This window comes from Netta rufina (genome assembly GCF_964035555.1).
Source record: "Netta rufina genome assembly, chromosome: 3".
In the NCBI taxonomy this organism is placed as follows: domain Eukaryota; kingdom Metazoa; phylum Chordata; class Aves; order Anseriformes; family Anatidae; genus Netta; species Netta rufina.
This window is the reverse complement of record NC_140125.1, coordinates 36,830,175-36,852,788: the sequence shown is the minus strand read 5'-3', so window position 1 is coordinate 36,852,788 and position 22,614 is coordinate 36,830,175. Positions and strand designations below refer to the sequence as shown.

At 40.2% G+C, this 22,614-nt stretch overlaps 1 protein-coding gene across 3 annotated transcripts in view; it reads right to left on the bottom strand.

Annotated features, from left to right (window-relative positions):
• The window catches only part of DAAM2 (dishevelled associated activator of morphogenesis 2), a gene marked incomplete at its 5' end in the record, with an annotated part of 115,891 nt that overhangs the window by 15,259 nt on the left and 78,018 nt on the right, over nucleotides 1-22,614 (bottom strand). For 2 of the 3 annotated variants that reach the window (XM_084284298.1, XM_084284299.1), the window contains 7 exons: nucleotides 883-990; nucleotides 2,895-3,063; nucleotides 3,827-3,915; nucleotides 4,456-4,562; nucleotides 6,110-6,194; nucleotides 14,879-14,985; nucleotides 21,499-21,606. In XM_084284298.1, coding sequence (XP_084140424.1) covers nucleotides 883-990; nucleotides 2,895-3,063; nucleotides 3,827-3,915; nucleotides 4,456-4,562; nucleotides 6,110-6,194; nucleotides 14,879-14,985; nucleotides 21,499-21,606 — 773 coding nt within the window. Of the gene's footprint in view, nucleotides 1-882; nucleotides 991-2,894; nucleotides 3,064-3,826; nucleotides 3,916-4,455; nucleotides 4,563-6,109; nucleotides 6,195-14,878; nucleotides 14,986-18,625; nucleotides 18,659-21,498; nucleotides 21,607-22,614 lie in introns of all 3 variants that reach the window. The other variant, XM_084284300.1, reaches the window with a different exon arrangement.

The window sequence follows — 22,614 nt, the reverse complement described above, 5'->3', positions numbered from 1 at the left end:
TTTCTCTAGGACTTTTATGAAAAAAGACATTTAATTTTCAGGTAACCAGTTGGCAGTTATTTGTGAGTCAGCAGGCATCTCCTCTAAGTATTTGCTAAGGAGTAGATTACACCTCTGAAACACCACTGTAGCCTTAATAAATGTCTTTAGGGGTGAGCCTACTTTTTTTTTTTTTTTTTTCTTTAACTCCTCTTTTAGTAGCTGGTGTAGTTCCCTGTACAAAGAACCATAGCTGGGCAAATAATATGCAAAGGTTATTTTTGAACAGTGCCAACAGTGCTTTGTAAAGAAAAAAAATGCTAGCATTTTAGGGGATGGCTTGTGTATTCATTTTCAACAAACATCTACAGAAATTGAAAAAATCATCCTTGAAATTTGTGCAGACAATACAATTCTTTTGAAATTTCTGTGCAAAACTGATTTGTGCAAAATTTTGAAGGATCTTCTTGAAAATGACTTAATTTAGCCTCTGTGCCTAACTGACTCTAGTTTAGGATTATCCAGAAAATCATCCAGATAATTAAACAAATTCTCCAGAAAAAAATGGCACATGACATAGATGACCTGCCACAAAGTATGGTGAGTGAATTACAAACAACAACCAGCCTAGTTACAATATCTGATTCAGAAACAGAGCAGATATAAACATATCTGAATAAAGTAGTCATTTTATTTACACAAATGGTTTTGGACAAAAATTCTCTGGTCATCTACATCTGAATAACATCAAAGATGTCAGCAAAGGCATTTCAGGTACCCCAGCTGGAGGGATGGCCATGCGTTTGTTAGACAGCAAAGAAAGAAAGAAAACAAATAATCATTAAGTTAACAGAAATCACTGGGAACTCCAGCTCTGGGAATAAGCAAGAGGATTAGACTTACTTGACTTTTGCTGCTTCTGGAAGATGCTGCAACTCAGATTGAATATCTAGGATATCTGGATAATTCTTCTCAAAGATCATAATCAAGTAGTGCAACAGTGTAATGTTCCTTTTAAAAAAAAAGGAAGAAATGAGAAGGAAAATGGTAATGAGTAGGACAAGGAAAGTGCGAGGATTGTGGCGAAACAGTGAAAAATATTTAGGTAGGAAATGTGCTTGACTGAGCAAAACAAGCAATAGAGCAGCAGTTAGCAGTTTTGTTATTGAAATAAAAGTAACACAGACAAAAATGAATTAGCCCTTTATGAACCATTCTTACTAAAGCCCCAAGCGATATATTCCACTTCAATTTATTCCAGAAACAACAGCATGCTTCCAGCCATCTGTGTAGATGGTATAATGGAAAAGAAAATTGCATAACACACTATACTCTTCGTCCCGTATATTCCAGAGAATAAACAAGCAAAAAAACTAAAGTGATATCAACTATCAAGGCAGAAGTGAATTTGTTCTCAGAGGCAATGTGGAAAAAAATGAGTTCATTGAAAAGAAGAAAAGATTCTTGAAGACTGAAGAAGGTGCAAAAAAGATTCCTACAGTAAAATAGCAAAACTTAAATATAGCTATATTAATATATATTTATATATATATTATATACATATATAATACAATATAATATAATATATATATGTAATATATATAAAATACATTATTTATTATATATAATAATATAGCTATATTAAATATACTTAAATATAGGATGGTTCCCTACTACAAAAGCAATGGCAGCTCAAGTAGGAGTGGAAAAAAATAAGATTGAGTAAGATGCAGGACCAGGTTTAAGATTTGTAAAGTAAATGGTGAATTTTGTATGTAGAGAGAGCAGCCAGCCCTAACAGCTTCTTGAAGTGGGTGTTGCGTGGTTAACAGACAGGCAAGAAAGCATATGGTCACTGTTTCACACAGACTAGAGCCTGGGAACTGGAGAGAGCACAGAATCTGCAGAGGACATTTAATATACGGAAAATCAAGTCAAGTTACATTAAGGCTAAAAAAATGTTCAACGCTAGCTACACAAGTGTTAGCCTTGGAATATGGAAAGGACATCATGGTAGTCAAAACAGAGTCCTGTTATTTCAAACTCTATTAGGTAGGGAAGAATTTCCTATGGCTTCTTACAGCCATTATTTATTCTGTCACAACCTAAAGTCATTTCACCACAACTGTGGTCTCAGCAGGTCTCACAAGTCAAGAAAGGTGCAAGCTGGTATGAACCAGTGTAGGAAATCTCCAAGGGATTAGCGCTGCTGAAGCCAAAGGTGATATTCTTTTCCCAGTCACAGATGGACTAATTCCCAGAACACTATGGGGATGTGGAGCAAAACACGGGGTAACAATATAAAGACCTGCAGCCCACATCCATAAACAATAAGCTCCAGCATATTCCCTTCTACTCCCCCCCAAAAACAGCTATTTTCCTTAACTGATCTAGATCTAACCAAACTCAGTCTCACTGAGCTATGCCTTGTGGTTCTATTGCTGGTGTAGGTAGAGAGCCAGTTTATGATAGTTCTGCATCAGAAACACATGCCATATTCCCACGTTCCACAGAATGTGTAAGACTGTGGTCAGAGATTTTTATGTTTTCTTTTTTTGCAAAACCATGACCATAAACCTTTAGTATAAAGGGCAAATTCCATAGAAATCCTCCTTCCCCCAAAACTTACTTCAGTTATTTGTGTAATACTACATTTTGTCATCTTTGCACAGTGTTGCAGAAACCCAATCCAACAACAGATGTGCACTGCCCAAAGAAATGGCAAAATTTGAGTGGTCTGTTAATATCTGGTCTTAAAAGCTTCAGAATATTTTAGAATTAAAAGTACTACTTAAATGCTAAATTATTTTAAATGGTCTACAGAGTTTAAAAAACAACCAAAAAACCCCCTCACTTTCATTGCTGTGATAGAAGACACAGCAGCACAGTAACTCATTTAGAGCCTTCTAGCCTACCTGTCTATGCTGGATTTGGTGTCTGCAATTTTGTTCAAGCTGGAGACTTTGAAGCCATATGCACTTCCCCTTTGGCCCTTGTTCATATAATTGCCAAAGGCCAGAACCACCTCCAGGAGTTGCCTCAAACGTTTGCTGCGGATGAGTTCTTTGGATGCCAGAAGAATGGCTTGAAAAGAGGGGAAAAAATGAACAAGTTATTGCACAGTGGCTGTTTTTAACATATGTTAACCCATAATTTGAATTGCCCTAAATGCCCATCTGACTACTGCACAGTAAATGCTACAATGTAGTCTGCCCATGTACTGTCCTTCCCTCGTCCACATGCCCAGAACCAGGACAACTAGAAGGAAGATGCACCCCATCTAACCCATACCTCTGAACCCAGGAGTGGGGCTGTTCTCCTATACTTCCCACTCTGAAAACATAGGTAGAAAGAACAGGGGGAAGGCTTGATCTCATCTGAAAATGCAGAGTGGAAGACACTCTCCTCCTCTCTTTGATAACCAGAGATGTTGCACAGGAGCCATGCACCCCCTCCTTGTAAGCAACACATTTCCAGAATACCACCATCTCGAGGTACCTATCCTAACTGCCCCAAGGACAGGGATGGTGCAAAGACTAGGGGGTGAGAAGGGGAGGCTGACCTGCATGGAAAGGCCATAGAAACTTTTGGCAGCTCAGTAATACTTGGTAGTATTGACATATCTGTCAGGTCATATAAACAGCATAACAAGCACAATGCTGATTTTATTGAGTCAATGGGTGTAAGAAGCACGTCAGACAGAATTTGTTTCCCAGCGCATGACATGTCTTGGACTCACTGGATTTACAACCATAGCATGCAATGTAACAGCACTTCCTTTGAAGACAAGACTCTCTTGACCTTTCCTGCCCCTTTATCCAGCTCCTAACAGAGGCTTTAACTATACCTTCTACTTTTGGCTTTGCTTCTGCCAGCCTCTCTGGAAACTTCTTCTTAAAGAATAATGCTTGGAGCCGCTGCTGGTAGTGGTCAATCCTGTACAAAAAGTAGAGCAAAGTCAGAACTGAACTTGAACCATATTTTGAAGACCAGGGCCAGTACATTGCCTACATAAACTAATTGTTGGATGTTGAGTCCCACAAAGTCTGTGCATGGGATTATGGACGTAGTTCAAAAATCTAACTCTACTTAATCAACACAGTTTGGAAAATGGAGGACCTGAAGGCATGAGGTCCAGATGAAAGCGAGCTGGAAGAATTCCCATTACTCTTAAAATATGAGGGTGGTGAGATTCCTTTTTGTGTGAACAAAGGAAGCAGAGGAGACAGATTTCTGCTTGTCATTAGGGGGCTGTCCTTAAATGACGGCATGAAGAGAGTTTATTATCAATAAAAAGTTTGTGTAAAGAATGCAAACATTTGTAATATTTGTGGGCTTTGGGGAAACGCAGGGTATGATGCTGGCTCACAGACTCTTGTATATTCCCCCTCAGTGCTAGACAATCCATTTTCAATAACAATTACAAGTGCTTCTAGGAAGCACTCGGTGCATATTCACATAATGCATCAAACAGACCTGCTCATTTCAAAGAGGAAACGATCTGCCCGGGCCATGCGCTCAATTTCATGTTTATGCTCCTCCAACAGGTCGGTATCACTCTTCTCAGGAACAAACTTCAGTAGCTGGAGTGGCAGAGACAAACCAAACACCAAAATGAGAGATTTCTCTTCCACCATGGGGAAGCATTGCTTTGATTCAGCCATGCGACTGTAACTTCAAGAAAGTGCAGCTGTGGCTACAAACCTGACCTTTGTTAAATCTCTGCTCGCTGTTCTGTCTTTATCCTTCCCTGACCCTATTAGATTCACTTTCGTTTCCAAGGGGGGGGTTCCCATTTCCAAATCCTAAAGGCCAAATGCTACTGTAGCTTACCAAGGGAAAGTACAGAAAGAACTTTGATTCCCACAGACTTACTTCAAGTTTAGCTTGGTGCAAACAGGAGCAGGATGCGTCCCAATCAGTGTGAACTACCCATCCTGCACACACAAAGACTCATCTATCTCTCTCAGGCCTGCCCTACTCTGTGGAAACAATAAACAATAACCAAGCCACTAGATGTGTATCTGACACTAGCTGCTATTCATGTGCTGACCTTAAAAGCTCATACTTTGACAGATTTTTGACATATCTGGTGGTAGCTGTGCTTTAGTCTTGTTATAAATATTGGCATGCACACAACCTCAGCACACACCCACATGGAGAAAACTGCTTGCAAGGCACACCAAGCACTTTGCTTTACACCACTTCTTTAATACCTTATCCCACCCTTCAAAAATGTAATATTTAAAGGTGTGGAGCATCAGAAGCTTACAGAGACCTTAAGAGCAGCTGCAAGCATTCAGTTAAGATGACAAGCAGGCTATAAATTTCTGAAATGGAAAAGCTTTTGTGTATGATTAAATACTGTGACTGCACACAAAGAAGGAATCACATTTGTCATGGAGCTGAGAACTTTGCACACTCCTAAAGAATTTTATCATATGCATCTTTGGTCAAAGTATCATCTTTCACTCTTTCACCCTCTATAAATGGGGAAAAAAATGGGGACAATGGTGGTTTAATTGTTTTAATTGGTGTTTTTTTTTTTTTTTTTTTTTTTTTTTTTTTTGTGTGTTTTTTTTTTTTGTCTTGGTTTCCCTACAAGCTATGCAGTGAACAAAGTGCAGAGGACAGAAGTCTCTCACTCCCTTTCTAACCATTCTAGCAAGAATGCAAGTTCTCAGAGGTTAGAGTCCATTGACATACATGGCCTGATTCATGACATTTCCCAATGGAAAAGCTGGGGGAGTGGGGTGAGGGGTAGAGGGTAGGGAAGAGATTAAGAAAAGAAAAAGATCAACAGTATAAAGAGTTACAGGAAAGTCACAGGTAAGAAGAGAGGGCATGAAAGGAAATCCCACACCAATAGTAATCATGTGTATTTTGCATCAGGAAAAGTATACTGTTATGAAATCCAAAAGCCCGAGGGATCAAATTCAAACTGAAATACACAGGGAAGGAAACACGAGGGAAGTATGTTTGATGACACTGGGAAAAATAACATGTCTCATGCTCCAGCATGCAGTGTAAATCTGCAGACATACCAGCAGAACCAGTACACACTTCAGCTGAAAAAAGGCAGTGAGAAAATTATCCAGAATAAGATATAGCTGACTGTAATCGTTCTCACCTGCTCAAGCATATCTTTTGCTAGGTCTTCTTGTTCATCCATCTTCAAGATTGCTTGTCTGATTTCTTCATTAGACAGCTTCAGCCTTTCAACAGTATCAATATTGTACCATTAGTGCAAAGTTTAAGTGACTCTGACAATTCAGAAAAAACGAGGTCTGAAAAGCTGCTCTAAAAAAGCACAAAAGAACCAGAGGAAGGTCCAATATGAAGCTATGTTGTAAAGACTGAGATTTTCCAGATCATGTTTTCAGCTTTCTTTTTTTAAATCCCCTTCAGCTAATCAAACATCGAAGATTATACGTTGATTAAGAAGAATCAGGTCCTCACAGATCAAAAGTGCTTCCAACTTCCCTTGTACCAAAATACCTCCCTCATCAAGTTTTTACTGTACTAAAACCCCTCAAATCCACATGGCTAGTAAGTGATTGTTAGTCTACATTAGAGTTCACCTTGTTAGATTGTTAGTCTACAGTAGAGTTCACCTCTACTTGTAAATATTAAAGAGTCTCCCAGGGTAACAAGTAATGACACTGATCTTTCCCTAACAGATCTGAGAAAAGGGTTTCTGGTTGTGCTTGGTAAATTCATTCTGTCAGCAGTCACAGATGAAAAAGGAACTGACAGCACAGAAAAGTCTGTACTTCATATCCAATATGAAACAAGCCTTAAAACCAAGATCTTATCCAAAGTATTAAAAATATATTATCCTTCCCATCTATTTCTGTCTATCTGTGTGCAATGAGTAGGGGTAATCAGTAAAAAGAAAACAGAGAATGAATTAAAAAATCCTCAAGGTCTCCACTTGAAATCCAGGGCATACCAGAACCAGTCAAAATTTGTGATAATAGAGAGGATGTTTGATAGTTTGCCTGAAGTGAACTTAGTAGTTCTCAGTGTGGGAGACAGCAAATAAATGTGCAAGCAAAAAAATCTGTCCTACCATCCCGAAACCCACAACACCCTCATCACTGACTAGCAGAGTAGGGCAGAACTGAATGAACTATAAAGAAAAGACTATCCACAAGAAAATCTCAATCTGGGGACTGAAACAGGAAAGTGTGAAAAGAAATATTTGAGGAGTGAAGTCTGCAGTCTCCATGGGCCTTCTACAATCAATATAATTAATTAACAGCAGAAAGAGAAAATACAAATATAAATGAGAGGCAGGCTGATGCATGAGCCAGAATGTTTTTGTCTTCTGTGTTAACAAATTCCATGTTGAAATTTCACATTGCTAATGCCATTTGGATGGAATCACATTTTTGGAACTATGTAAAAGCAAAAAAAAACCAACAAAACTTTATTTGTACAGACAGGAAATATTACTAAATCTGAGAAACTTAGAACATTTTAATATTGCCCAATATAACCAACAGCTGGAAACTAAAATATGAATCAGCAGACATTTAAAAGCTTTTAAATATTACACCTCTTAATTAATTACTTGCACTCTGTTCCTAACTAGTCATTTTGTCTGTTTTTGACAAGGAGGGCAAACTGATACCTTCTAAGTAAGATAAAGGCTACTGAATTTCCAGAAAACCTACGAAATCAGGCCATACTTGGATGAGATAGAAGGATCAGAAGTTTTACAGTGAAAGGCTGGAAACTTTTAGCTTTGAGTCATCAGTTTGATTCCGATCAAAACAACAAACCTCAGTACAAGGGCTTTTGCAAAAGTCCTACTGTCTCAATCAGAACGCCGAAGGGTTTCTTTTTGCTTTAATAATCATGAATTGTAAAGTTCATGGTTGTGTGACCCAGAGCTGATCAAACCTTATTACCACATGACGATTCAGAAGCATGTTGTTGGGTGCAGGCCTGGCTCCTAGCAGTCACGCATACACATGTCCAGACAATTTGGTGCCTACAGTTTGGAAAGTGTTACAGTGCACCTTTATTTTCCAGGATCTGGTCTTCACACAGCGGACATGTATCTTGTGACACAGGCACATAGCCTGTCAGAGGAGACACAACAGGCCAACTCATGAACGCCAGCATGTTGTGGGTTTTTTTGTTGTTTTTGGTTTTGCTACTTTCACTAAAGTTTAAAAAAAAAAAGGGGGGGGGGGGGAAAGGGCGAGTTTCATGTTTTTTTTTACGCAAATAACTCAAGCAATTATTACACTGATCACCCCTTACATCGAGCAAGTTCCTCTGTGTGTTTGGGGGTGCAGTAAACAAGACCAGCTAGAAAGGTTTGAGGCACATTAATACCACAGAAGGTGTAGCTCACATTACTGCTGATCTCGCTATTCTGTCCAGGAGCCTGAGGACTTCAGACTCCAAGCTTCTCTGTCTGCCGCCATTCATCACCACTAAATACACTTTAAAACATCATCTGTTCAAAAATTATTGAGAGCCCCAAGGACAGACAGTTATACAAACACTTTGATTTCTTGAATGATGCTGTGCCCTGCCATCTGGCTTGGATGGTTTAGCCCACAGTAGAGAGAATCAGAAAGCTTGCCAGCCCCCTGCTGAAAACAGTTTAACTTAGTCACTTACAGGCCTGTAATGGGGTCACAGTGCCTGCAGGTGTGCATCCTCAATTATTACCAATCCAATTACAAGTACAGAAGAATTTATGGCAAAGCAAGATTACTTTTCTGAAGTGGGCTTGTTCCTTGTTGGAAGCAGGATGCGTTTCAAGAGCTGCAAGCATCAATAGCACAAAACAGGGATCTTCCCAGTAAAAACTGGCTGGAATACTGACCAAAGAGTTGTTACTCAAGTGATTCTTCATCTATTTTCAAAATTCATGCCCAGCCATGCAGTAGATCTTAAAGATGGCCAGTGGTAATGTGAAACACATGTGCTGCTTTAAACAGAAACAGGTGAACTGATTAAAGAGGAACCTAAAGCAGATGCATAAAATCTTTCCATTTAGAACTGAATAGAGGCATCCCTCAGAGCCTAAAACTCACGTGGGACAGACATCAAGTTAAAGTGGAACTATAGCCCAGAAATTTACACTATAGAAATTACATTTCAGTAATTCCAGGATCTATTGGAAAGCCTGCAATGACTTTCTTACAAGGTTTGCAGATCCAGGCTCTCTTCCTCCAGCTGCTGAAGATGACTCAATTCAGAACAATGTACAATCCAAGCTGTATTCTCTCTGCCTCACACTTCTTAACCAAATCAGGGATCTAACTCAGGAAGCAAACGTGACCAGAATAAAATACTGTGGCCCTTTCCTCAGTTGCAACACATTCATTCATTGACAGTGGTTTTGTTTAACACTGACCTGATGCTGGTCAGATGAGCAACAAAAAGGATCTTTACAGAGAATGCTCCCTCCTTCTCCCCTTACCCATACATCTGGTGGCAGCGTATGGAAGTCCAACTGCTTGAGTCATCTTCAAGCAATGTTAAAACTCAACAAGTACCAAATAACTTCTGATATGGTACTTAGCCTGCCTCCCTCTATCCCCTCCGGCTTCATAAATAATCTCTATTGACTCTGCAGAGTAATTCATCACTAATCTCCCCAGGACACCTCGGCTGATTTAACACCAGCTTCACTTGCAGACATCAAGTGGTTTATTGTTTCATCCTCTCGGAGAAAGCCGGCAGCCTGACTCTGAACATGCCTGGGAGACATGTTGCAGTTTTACATCAACTTCCCTTACAGACATCCAGCACTCGCTCATTTTTCCTTCTTAAATATACCCATTGATTTAAGTCACAGTAACCTCCCCCCTTCATTCCTCCCTCCCATGGGTCAAAACAGAATATTTGTCGCTCATTAACCATCTACCCCACAGAAGAAAATGTGAGTCACTTCATGGGTTTGTTCCTTGGATCTTGCTTAGCTTTTGAGAAAGAAGTGTGGCTGCCTGCTACCAGAGAGCCCTGAATCTTGTTGCAGCTATATTAATATCCCATACCACATGGATTGCATTCCCACTCTTCCTTTTTCTTTGGAGAAAGGGACTGGTTGTCATTTACTGAGACCATTTCCTCTTCTAACTGAACTGAACCACAGTGCTTCCAAAGATGCTAGCAGTAGTAGTTGTGACGCTGCTGCTTGTACAGAGGGCGGCAGTGAAATAGCCCTTGCCCCTTCCTCATGCGTGAGCATGATCCCACACACATGCACATACTTAGCTGTATCCTAAAGCCAGTTTATACAGCTCATCCAAATCTTAGCTTTTGCTGACTGCAGACTTCTCCATCTCCACAACTCATTTCGCACAGTCTCCTAGTTAATTCGCTCCCAAACTTTGGGACACGAAGCTTCTCTAACTCCTGAGCTCTCCTAAGGTCCTGTATGATTGCCAAGCTGCATGCTGATGTTAAATAGCTACCTTCTGGGAATACTGTCTCTACTTTCAGAAGAAGCATTCAGGAATGTCAGGCTGTCAGGCTAGTCTAACTGCAAATTCACCCAGAAGATACTGAAGCCTTTTTTTTTTTTTTTTCTTTTTTTTTTTCTTCAGCACTTCATTGTGAAAGTATTTTGCTAAGTGCATAAAGAAACAGGCCTTTCTTTTACTCCTTCAGAGAAAGCTCATGAGTGGCAAAGATACTTTCCTTCCAAACACTCTCAGTTTCCTGCTGTGAAGGATCTGAGATGGCCATCTTTCCAAGCCAAGCAGAGCAAAGCAGGGACAAACTTGACAATCTCCAAATTACAGTGGTGTATTGATGAGACAGTGGTTCATCCTTTGTGACAGCCCTACGTACTGGTTCCTGGTCATGGTCTAAGACAGGACAGCATTGGCTGACGTGTTCAGTTTAACCCTGGGGTTTATCATACTCTGGATAGCAGTTAAAGTCATTTATTGTGGACATTTACTTAAAAACAAAAAAATCCTCCAGGAAACCAAGAAGTGGTGTTTATTGCCTAGTGTTTTTCAAGGCAGCACATCAAGAAACTGAACTGCTAAGTTCAATGACCTGTTTCTGCATCAGGATATGATCTGTACCCCAAACTACCATCATGCTTGGGATCTGCCTTGATATAAGGGTGAACAATATATGGCCACATGGCAGAAAGGCACGCAGGGGTTGGGGGCACAGCAGAAGGAGCACATGGAGATTGGCATTGACTGAATAGCATGTACTGTTAACGTCTGAGCTGAAAGGGTTTAGAACTTGTGAGAAGGCAGAGCTCTGTGAGAAAAATACTCAGTCTCTTTAGTGTTCTGGTTGGAAATGATGCACTGGTCCCTTCTCCCTTACTGCTAGATGTTTGAATCAACAATCACGAAAGCCACAAACATTTAGTAAAGCTGCCTTCTAAGCCCGGTTCACAGTATCTAATGACTATGATATTCACATTTAAAACTATTTTTATGTAGTTAGATTGCGTAGCCTTCTCCTGCTACTATATTTATGACATTTTCCTAGCATTCCTACTGTTTCCAGCCTCTTGAGGAGGTTTCTGCTAACTAGCTGGGCCACAGGAATAACACGTCTAGAACAGCTTTGACATAATGATTTTGCTGGAATTCAAGCAAAATAACTTGTGCAAAAATGTTCCATAAATATACATTTAACCTCCATGTTCAACGTGAGCAATGTGTCTCACAGAACCAGAGCATTTCTCTTAGATGCATGCTATAGGCGTGTTCTGCAGAGAACATTTAAAGATGTGCTACAACAATAACACTAGAGCAGTGAAAATACTCTATGTTGCTTAAGTAATAGAGGGAGAGAAGCCATACTGGTGAGAGAGGTCAGAGAAATTTCCAGCTGTGAGGTGAAAGCAGGGAAGCACAGGGATCTGGGATGGCTCTTCCAGACCACACAAGTCTGACAGTAAATCTCCAGCCTGGTGGAAACTGAAGACATCAGGAAACTCATGAGGGATAGCAGATTTCCAGTGTGACAGAAATAACCGTATGTTGGAAACACCATTAAGAAAGCCAAACTCAAAGACGGTGGGCGCCTGGACTCACCACAGACAGATGGTTCCATGTCTTGGTTGAATTATGGCCTACTGGAAATAATGTGAGATCAACTGATCTTGTGCCTGTTCAAACCCTTACAGTTGGCCTATGGGACAAAGCTTGGTTCTGGGTCCATCAGACCCCACTGAACATGGACAAGTACATCCTTCCATTGAAGGAAAACTGAATGTTGTTATCAAATAGCTGAAATAAAGCTTTCTATAAAATAGAGATGAGAACAAGGAGGAGATCTTACAAATTCCAGTGTTAAGTGTCAGCAAAAATTAGCTAACAATTCAATTTTCATCTCATTTCAGCCTACCATGCTCCAGTCTCTCTGTGAAAGAAAAGCAAGAGACGTATATTTCTCACTCTAGCTAAGTTTTGGCTTGTTGGACCATATGAAATATGAGCTCTGCCTGACCCCTTCTAACACAGTGTTAGTAAAACAAAAACATTTGAGTAGTGGAGGGAAAGAAAACCCAACCCATGCAGCTATTTTACTTTAAAGGACACGACAGTTTAGTGTAAACAAAGGGGGAATAAACTACAGGGATAAATGCACCGTTAGAGTAAATTGGAAACAGCTGTTGGCAGATGCTATGGCAACCTGAATGCTGGAGCTCCAGCTCAGGGTTGCACAAACTCTCTTTGTTTGTCACCATTTTTAAATCTCTTCTCACTGTGTGTGTGCACACCCACAAGTGCATGTGTAAGGTGCGCTGCAGGAGAAGCAAGGACATGGCAGCAGCCAGGGATGGTTTGGCTGGGAGTGTCTTTCAGGGTTTAACCTAATGGAGGAGGAAGAAGTGGAATAATGAAAAAAAAATAATAAATAAGCTGCAAGGGGTCGAAGGAGTCATATAATCCTGTCAATTATTGTCTACGGCCAATCCTCCCAATTGCTATCTTTAACAATAGATCCACATAAGCAGAAACAGTAGTTAGAGGCATGAATATAGACAGAGGTGCAATTTTAGTTTCCAGTAATTTTTGCTCTTCTAGTTGCTTTGAAAGGGAGGTTTGGGAAGAAGTAGCAATCCTGTGCCAAGCTGTAAGATCTTTCAGATATCCTGGGTGTAACACTACCCATTACAAACATTAAATGATCTAAGCCAGTGATAGCCCTGCTGATGGGCCATTCCCATAGCATAGCACAGCAAAGCTAACAGGGTATGATGCAAACTGGCAGGATCCTTAGGGGCAGTGAGATCAGCCTCAAAATCTCCGTCATCCATGTTAGGCCTGCTAACAATAAGACCAGTATATTTCTTAGTGGAGAAGGTGGCGGACACAAAACACAGCTTTTCAGCTCTTGAGTCCAAACTAGCAACTTGAGGCAGACGGGTGTCATGGCACACCTGGAGTGACTACATGCTGTGTACCCTGAAGAGCAAGGCTAATGCTGCAAGGCCGCTTTTCTGGAGGCAACAGGGGGAAAGACAAAGCACAGGGACTGTCCTTTGTCTCTCTCTCACTGTTTAGAGAGGATTAGGCCAGATTTATATGGTGGAAGAGGTGATTGGTGACAAACATGTTGATGCCATCCGTACCACTTCTGTTCTGGGGATAGCAAATATTTAAAAATAAACATCTCGTGTCATAGCAAGTCATGGCGAGTCACCTTCCTGGATCCTCCTCGGCCCAGCCACTTGCACACACTACGTTACCACTCTAGGAAATGTTTCATGTGCTTACATGACTTAATCTGAACCCAGGCACACTTTCACAGGTCTGTCAAACAGCATGAAAATCCTGTTGCCCCCATACCTTCAGCATCCCTCTGCCTGAGTCTGCAGACAGCTGCCAACACCAGCAAAGACATGTGTTGGCAAATACTGCAGGGAGAGAAATGTAAGCCTTCTCTCCTTGCTAGTTTGGATGGCAGGGGTCCTGCTGACATGCAGGCTAACGCCACATAAGCAGCATAATGAGAGAGCCTCCATGGTTTTCACTAAGCAGTGGAAAGAACATATTCCAATCCTGGTGGTCGGGCTGCAACTTTGCTTTTAACTGTTACTTTGCTAGAGCAGACAAGCAATCACATGAAACTGTACTTTCTGCTGATCAGTTAAACTGTTAACTTGTGCAGTACTGTCACAGGTTTCCCAGCACCTGTCACCAGCCTTGCTATCCTTTCTCTGGCAGAAAAAGCAACCTTCTTGGGTGGATCAGTGCCTGCACAAATTTGCTGCTCAGTGACATCCAGCCCAGTACTCTTGTTGGTAGAAAATCATGAAAACCCTAGAGAGCTCTGATGTCACAACATTTTAAGACATTAGAGTCATTGCAGGAGCATGCAAAGACAGATCATGGTTTCCAAAGCCTACCTTGCAAATACAAGACCTAATTCTTGAATATCTCTTCTTACATTTATCATCTTTCCCTTGAAGTGCCAAAAATAACAAAGACGAACACCACTCTCAACACTGCTGTATTCCAGGGAGATGCTCACATTAACATTTAGAAAACAACATGTAGAACAAGCAGAGCCAAATGACATACTAAAAGCGTGGGGGACACATCACGTAGAGTGAAGTAGAAGCACTGCCAAGCAGCTGCTTTCATCTGCCTATAAGTATTGACAGTTTTCTAGTGATGAGTATTCAGATAAATCCTGGTGTCTATGTTTATCTGTTCAATGCACAAAATGTGTATGTGAATATGTGTGTGTGTAGTAAGAGAGCTAACACTTCACCAAAGGCATGTGCTTTTATCACACTGCAAGAGAGGTTTGTCTGAAGTGCAACAGGTATTAGACAGCAGGTCTAGGTGAGAAAAGAACATGTCCATTTGTTAAATTTCATTCCCTCTTGCCTCTACATTGACCACAGCACATGCTGTGAGCTAAGGCTCAGCACACTTACTTGGAAAGGAGAATGACACAATTCTGGGCCCTCCGGCCATCAATCACAGAGAGCTCTTTCACCTTCCGTGTGGAGAGGTAAAGGTCTTCTGTTGAACCCATCTCTTTCTGCATATAATTCAAAAAGGGGGAAAACAGTCAGTATCATGTTTTTTCCTTATCTACTCACTCAACATTGATAGATTTAGCTGAGTGTGATGAAAAAAACAAAAAACACAAAACACAACATCCCAACTTGAGAAAATCCACCCACATGGTGAGAAAAGGAGACAGGAAGGCCAGAAGACATGTAAGCAGAGCCTGTATTACTAGACAAACAGAAGTAACTCATTAAAACCTGTAAGATCATCTTTGACTGAAAATACCGGACCTGATTCCAACCTATTGGACTCATCTACTTGTATTATTATACTCATCACTTGTATTATTATGGTGTTCTGGTGTAAAATTAGGGTGACAGGAAAACTGGGCACATGATGGTAAAGCCCACTGGTGTCATAGCATATCCTTCTGTGGATGTTTCCTGCAGAGTTTACACAGCAGTTTTGAAAGGCTGCAGCCCTATGAGGAATAAAGCTCCCACCGTCTCTTAAGGCTGCCACTGGGCCAGTCCAATCCATATTATGCGGGAGATGCAAACAGTAGGACAAGATGGCATTTATCTTACAAATGTATTTTACCAAAAGGTCAAAATCTACATGAGAACTAGCCTCTCTTTTAAAATGAATTACTACCATTAATCATGAAGAAACTACCTTTTCCCAAAGTTTTCTATATATCCCTGTTGCCAAACTCACCACTTTGGAAAACCCTGGAAAATCCCAGTCCAAAATGTTTGACATAGAACATAAAAACTAACTGCAGACCCAGTCTGACCATCCAGAAATCTCTGACTCCTTGTCCTGCCTACGTACCAGACTCAGGACTTTTGTATCATTTCCAGAGATTGGCTTTCTGTAGTTACTTTGAGTGTCTTTTAACACCATTCCTTAAACGGAGTAGAGATAATGATAAAAAGTGGTAATCCTCGATAATAGCTCCCTTGTAACCAACAGAGAAGAGGAAATTGGAAACAGGACCATTTTTATCTTCCCAGCTAGCAGCTGCTGGAACCTCTTCAAAAATGCATTTTCATGATACCCATATTGTCATTGCTTGAGATTTTGAAACTAATGAGTATAATCCAGCTTTGAATGCATCCAACAAGCTAACAATCTCTCTTCTTTGTTAGGACATAACAGCAAGCATGCTGGGTCAGACCAAGAGGTCCATCTACCCTGCTTTCCCATATCTGAGTGAGATCAGCAGCAGACACCCGTGGAAAGATGTAAGACCACGGCAATCATGGAATTCCCAGCATTAACTCCCAGGACTGAAAGTTCTGCAGTTCAGGCCTTCCTTCTGTTAGTGTCTGATTTAGTTACTAACTCCTAATATGATGTTTTTGAACGGTTTATTACTCTCCTGATTAACCCACTTCAAAATTCTTTTTTATGCAAATATTTAAGATGTAAATGTAAGCCATAGAGAGATTCATACTGTTACTTGTCATTTGAGTTCATGCTACAACCAGCTACACTCAGCTTGTGTTGCTACTGGATATACAAAGGATTCATACAACAGACAACTGCATGCAAATGTGTTGCAGTGAGCCACCACCAATATTAAGCAGCACTGATAAGCAGGTACAGTGCACCACCTTAAGACACACACACTATAGGTCTGCTGGAGGTACCCAATGTGTCTAGCCTGGCAGAAAAAAAAAATGCATCTCTATGGGATATATCAAATAGTGTTTCTAAGAAAGGAAAAGTTGAGCATTTGACAAGTTTGTTATTTTTGAGGAAAACTAACAAAAGCAAAGAGCAGTGCACCCTCAGGATGTATTATCTGATATGCAGAGATGTCAGGGGAATAGGGCAATAGGCAGCTGTTGAACAGTGAGAGGTAAGAAAGGTATTGGTAGGTCTGTACTTTGCTCCTGGTTTAAAAGCTTCACTGCCCCTCACTGGCTAGTGTTTGCAGACAAGCACAACTGGTTACCATTATTCAGCACCCATCCCAAGGAAAAAAAAATTAAATAAAATTTCAGGGCTTGTCTACGCACTGTGTGTGTGTGTGTGTTCAGATGGTTTCCCCTAAAGCCATGTAACAGGGATTGGTGTAACAGTCTCCATCTCGTTTCAATTCCCCAGCCCTGAAGGTTCAACAGAGATGAATACCTGAACTATTCAGACATGGCCCACTCCTTGTGACCAAGGATTGGGCTGGTCTCATCTAAAAATATATTCTCTTGAACTCATATTGAGGAGAGGGATATTTATAGACACTTGGAGTTATGTGTAAGCAAAAGCAGATGAAGCCTCAGGTTTTACTGAAGCCAGATTTCAAATTTAGCTGAAGGAAAACAGATTACATATGGACTATCTGCATTTTCTTAGACAGAAAAAGAGGAGCAAGGGGGCAGTAGTGACCAGCTTTTGTGAGATAAGTCAAGCACGCAAAGCAAGAACAGTTGGAGCTGCTGTCAAGCTAATAAACAACATCCCTACATTTTATTCCATCTTGCTTTACCAACTTTCCATGTGGACTAATATTGTGTTATATGCTTCAAAGAGTATTTCAGATTTGAGATTTTAATTGCAAATTCAAAGATCAGCTAAAAAATTCACTACTGATATGACTAGACATATGGGATACATTTCTCATACTGCTGTACTGTTTCAAATACAATTTGAGTTTGGTGAACTGCAGAACATGTGGTCTGGTACCACAGCAGTATGCTAGGTTTCAGTAATTGTCAATACTTTTGGAACCATTTCTATCACTCTGACTTGCTTCATGGTGCACATTGCCATGATGATAACCCAGGTTCATGACCCAGATCATATCAGCCTCCTCCAGTGGCAGAGGAAACTTCCTAGATACAGTTTCCTGAGCACTCACAGTGAGGACTGCTTTCTTATAAAGACATGAGGGATGACATCTGAAAAATCCCTTATGAGAGTGTTGCTCTTCCCAAAAGTTCTCCCTCAAATTTTGCTTAAGATGATGAATAAAGTGAGAGGTAGCCAGTTTGAAGACACACTGGCAGTCTGATATCTCTGCATCATCTAAAAACTATTTCAATCTTGCACTGAACTCTCTGAGGCTTTCAGCAATCCTAAATGTGGTAGGTTTCCCTCTAGTCTAACCCTTCTGCTCCTCTCAGTTGGCACAAATCCTTTTGTCCAACTGAAGCGCATCCTTGTTCTACAGAAAGAAAGATTTTCTTCATCAGGAAGCCTGTGGCTGGTGAACACATCTGAAGACTTCAGTCGTGTCCAAAGCAGATGCACCAAAGATGGGAACAGTGGGAATGAAGGCTGCCTTACAACCCCTTTGTTCTCCACTGGAGAAATTATTATCATGGTTAAAGAAGAGTTCACATTCACATCTCCTCTGTCCTTGGCCTTTTTGCCCAGGATCATCAAAAAGAGAACTACAGAGACATGGGCAGAAAGCACAATGAGGTTATAGCTAACTGAAAGAAAGGCACTATGTCTTCCTATTGCAGAGCTGATACAACCAAAGGATTATTATTTTTTTTAATTTCTATTTTATTTATACTTTCCTCACCCAGAAAACAGCGGTGCAAGGACATATGAAAAACTGGCATGAGACGAGGCATGATCCTGTAACAGTGCAGTGCAGTGCGTGATCTTCCCAAGCACTAAGAGAGGATCAGAAGGCAGACAGTGATACTCACCTGCTTACAGGAGGAGGGGTTAGTTAGCAGGTCCTATGCAGGCAGCAGCCACAAATAACAAAGAAGGAAACATGCCAAGAATCAGTCACAGAGAAGGATACCAAGTTTAACAAGGCAGCTGAATTTAGACACATACTGTTTTCTAAGAGAATAAAATGTTTAGCAAGTAATACTGGGCCAGATGGTTTAAAGGTATTTCAGCATTTCTTTGCATATTTTAAATCAGCAGGTGTTAGGGAAATAAGAGTTCTTGGTCTTTTCAGAAAAGAATAAATTTGGTCTCCAAACCATAAATCTCTTAGGTCTCGAAACATTAACTACGATAATGCTTAAATACCTTTACAAATCTAGTCCAGAGCCTTACTGAAAGAACTGCCAAGGTTAAAAATCAAGGGTCAGTTCTCCTCTCCTGATGCAGAGGCACAGTTTGCCGTTAACAGTAACAACTTGTTTCAATAGCACATTATACCCTTTAACAACTTATAGCCAACAACTTATAGCCAAAAGCACTCTGTAACCACTAAAAAAATCTTACAGCACCACTGGGTAACAAACACCAACTGTTTCATAACTTATTTTGTACTCCAGGAAAACATCAAATATACTGAATCAAAAGGTCAATATTACACAGTCAGATTGGAGCAAAGTCAAAAGACAAGTTTTAAGAACTCTTGGTCCAGTATTCTGTATGCTGGACAATTTTGGTTTCCCTGATAGGAACCCAAAATGACACACTGGGCTTGAGAGAGGAGAAAAGATCCTTTGACATTAAAAAAAAAAATGACGAAGAAAGAAAAGAAGCTGTTTAATATAAATGAAACTGAAAAAATATGAAGATCATGTTAATAGCAGCAAAGAAAGAAATGTCTTTATTTGAATTCGTTCAACATTTCAGATGTAAAAGAGCAGAGTTTTGCATTGACATTTTTCTTTATAGACATTTGGATGAAGCTTAAAAGTCACAAACCCAGGGTAAACACATACTTGGCCAGAGTGGTATATTTAAAGAAAGAAAAGAGGAGAGAAGACTATGTGTGAATCAACTGGAAAAGTTCCCATAAGAATTTGATTCAAAAGCAATTTTGGTTGCCTGGACTTAAAATTAAAAAAAAAAAAAAAAATGAGGATTTGTTGATTGGAATCCAGTTCACTTTGGAGTAAGTATGGATGAAATAGGAAGTATAAATTAAAGTAGTAACAATGGAATATTTAAGGAAAAAATTAGCAGTGTAAAATCAGAATGAAAGATGGAAAGGTGGCAATACACTTAACTACATAAAAATATGATGAGCTTACACAAGTGACACTCCAGCATCTGGAGTCACTGTCATAAAGTGTGCTTAATAAGGATTGAAGAGGACTCTTCTGAGACTCATGGAGGTCACTGATGATGGCTCTGTTCCAGTGGGAAGATTTAGGTTTAATGTCTGTTTAAGGTCAGCTTTACTTATGGCTGAATAGGCCAGGCTACTTTGCAGTGGTTGGTTATACATCCATTAATGTTTTGCTTCTGAGAGTCTGCAGACCAGGATGCCTTTGGCTTTGGATTTTGGAGACCAAAGGAGGCAAAGCTTTGGGAGGTTGTTTCTAGTGAGGAAACTGAAATGTTTGCACCTGAAATGGCATGTGTTGACACAAAACCACTACATTGGAATGGCACCTTCATGGTTGCTCTTGTGCACAGATGGTAGTCAGGCTACTTGTGTGACTCCTAGGAGCTCACTGCCGTAACTAAGCTGTAGGCAACAGGGTCTAATCCCAGTGCAATTTTCTGTGCCTTTCTTTCCCTCTGTGAACCAAGTTCTTATTTCAATGAATGGGATTCACAGGCTGAGAAAGAGAGGGACCCACAGAAACAGCAACAGCTATTTGCAGGAGCATAAGAAATTAAATCTCATTGTACAACGTTCACATTAGGATGCTTATCTGGATGGTTGTAAGATAGTAAATCAGAAGAGTTGTTCATTAGTTATTTATTATGGTCATTGAATTAGACAGGGAAAAAATGAGAGAGATAAAGAAAGGACCAGATGGAAAAGTCCAAAGACAAGGGTTTTGCGTGTTAATTCTAAGGTACTGAATAATTACAATGAAGTTACCATCATCACTGTAGAGCTTAATCATAAAGGCTGTTTATGGCAATTATGTCTGTGTCTTTTCCTAAAATTCCAAAGCAATGATCTGATTCCACAGAGTAGCAAAGATTGAATTTCTCCAAGCACATTCCAAAAACAAATGAAAGCTGGGGGAGTTCAGGGAATGCAAGTACAATCCCTCTCCTGCTAAATTTCATTCAATGGAGATAGATGGATTGAAGGTGACTTGCTTTCCAAGAAAAAGAGGAGGGAAAAAAGACATTCTAATAAATGGCTACTTTTAAAGCATGCTGTTTGTATTATAATCTCTCATTCAGACAGTTTCTGTCACCTAGCCAGTTGGCTGTTTAAGAAACAAAGATACAAAGCAAAAGACAGCTAATGCAGTCACCTTGCTTCAGTACTTGGGCAACTACAGACTTTTTCCTTGGGAAATAGAGAAGTAGAAAGATATGAGAGAAATAAAAAGATGGCTAGTAAGCATGAATGTAAAGCTCAGGAGCTGTTGGAAGCCAGTGGCTGCTGAGGTCAAACTGAGCATTACCTGTTGGGGATTGTTGTCTCAGAGCTGTCTATTAGTATTAAGATAACTGAAGGTTATACTCTGCCCACTGTATCCTCCCATCTTCTTTTGATGTTGTCATTTTTTAAACAGTGACAGAACAGCAAATAATGCAGCCTGACTGCAGGTGGGCAGTAATCCAAATCACTGTAATAAGTGTTCCTTTCTCCTCCAGAAATTCAAGGAAGACAAGGTATGGAAAAGTCCACCCCTACCTGGTGTCTCTGATATGCTGAGAACATCTTTTCAAAATCTTCTAGATCCAGCACCTTGAATGCCTTTAAATCATCAATCTCATTCCAGATTGTGCCATGGATCCTCTCCTGAAAGAAAAGGATGTATTTTAATGAGATAGCAAAACCTTTTAGCTAAGCACATCCAATGCCATTTTGGTGTTGCTGGGTTTTGTTTTGTTTTTTAAACATTAGTGTGAAAAAATAGCCTGAAAAATCATCACAGCAAGCCTCTGATGAAAGGCCACATTCTAAGTCTAGCAGACCATATCTCAAGCAATATCCATGATTCTACAGTAATTTTTCGTTCAGGACTGACCATCTCTTTAACACAATGGTTATGGTCACATGAAAGAAGTGTCATTATCACGAAGAAAAAGCTCAGGAAGGACACTAATGTATGACAAACCCAACACATGTATTCCCATCTGCAAATTTTGCCAGGTTCTGGTGCAAACCCCAAAGGGTGTGTGGTTTCTGCCTGCCTGCTAAAGTAATTTAAGATTTTATTTTACTTTTAAGGCCCTGAGTCTTTGAAGTCAAATTGTTTCCTGTTATGTGATCTCTCCTGTTTATCTGAGTTCTTTTTTGACTCATGCACAAGCTATACCCAGATGTCTGAGAGAGCATCATCCACACTAATTGGAAATATGCAAAAGCACAGACTCCTCCTTCAATTTTGCTGTTCACCAGCCCTGGACCAAATAAGCTCTTATAATACAAGTATTATCTAATCATAAAATCATAGAATCACAGAATGGTTTGGGTTGCAAGGGACCTTACAGAGCATATAGTTCCAATCCCCCCGCCACAATTAGCAGTCACACTAAGCTAAGAGAGGATTTGGGGTCTCCTGTTGATATTCTCAGGACAGATGTCCTTGCCAGAAAAGAGGACACAATGATTGAGCTACCTTCTCCTTCCTGGTGACTGTTAAGGTGCATATGGAGTGGGATAAGCTTTGGGCAAGTACCCATTCAGAACAGGGTTCATTCACACCCATTCAGGACTCTTCACACCTGACCACACTGTCTTTCAGTTCATTTAGTTAATAAAGTGTACATTTAATGTATACTTTATTAGCTGGAAAAATAAGGA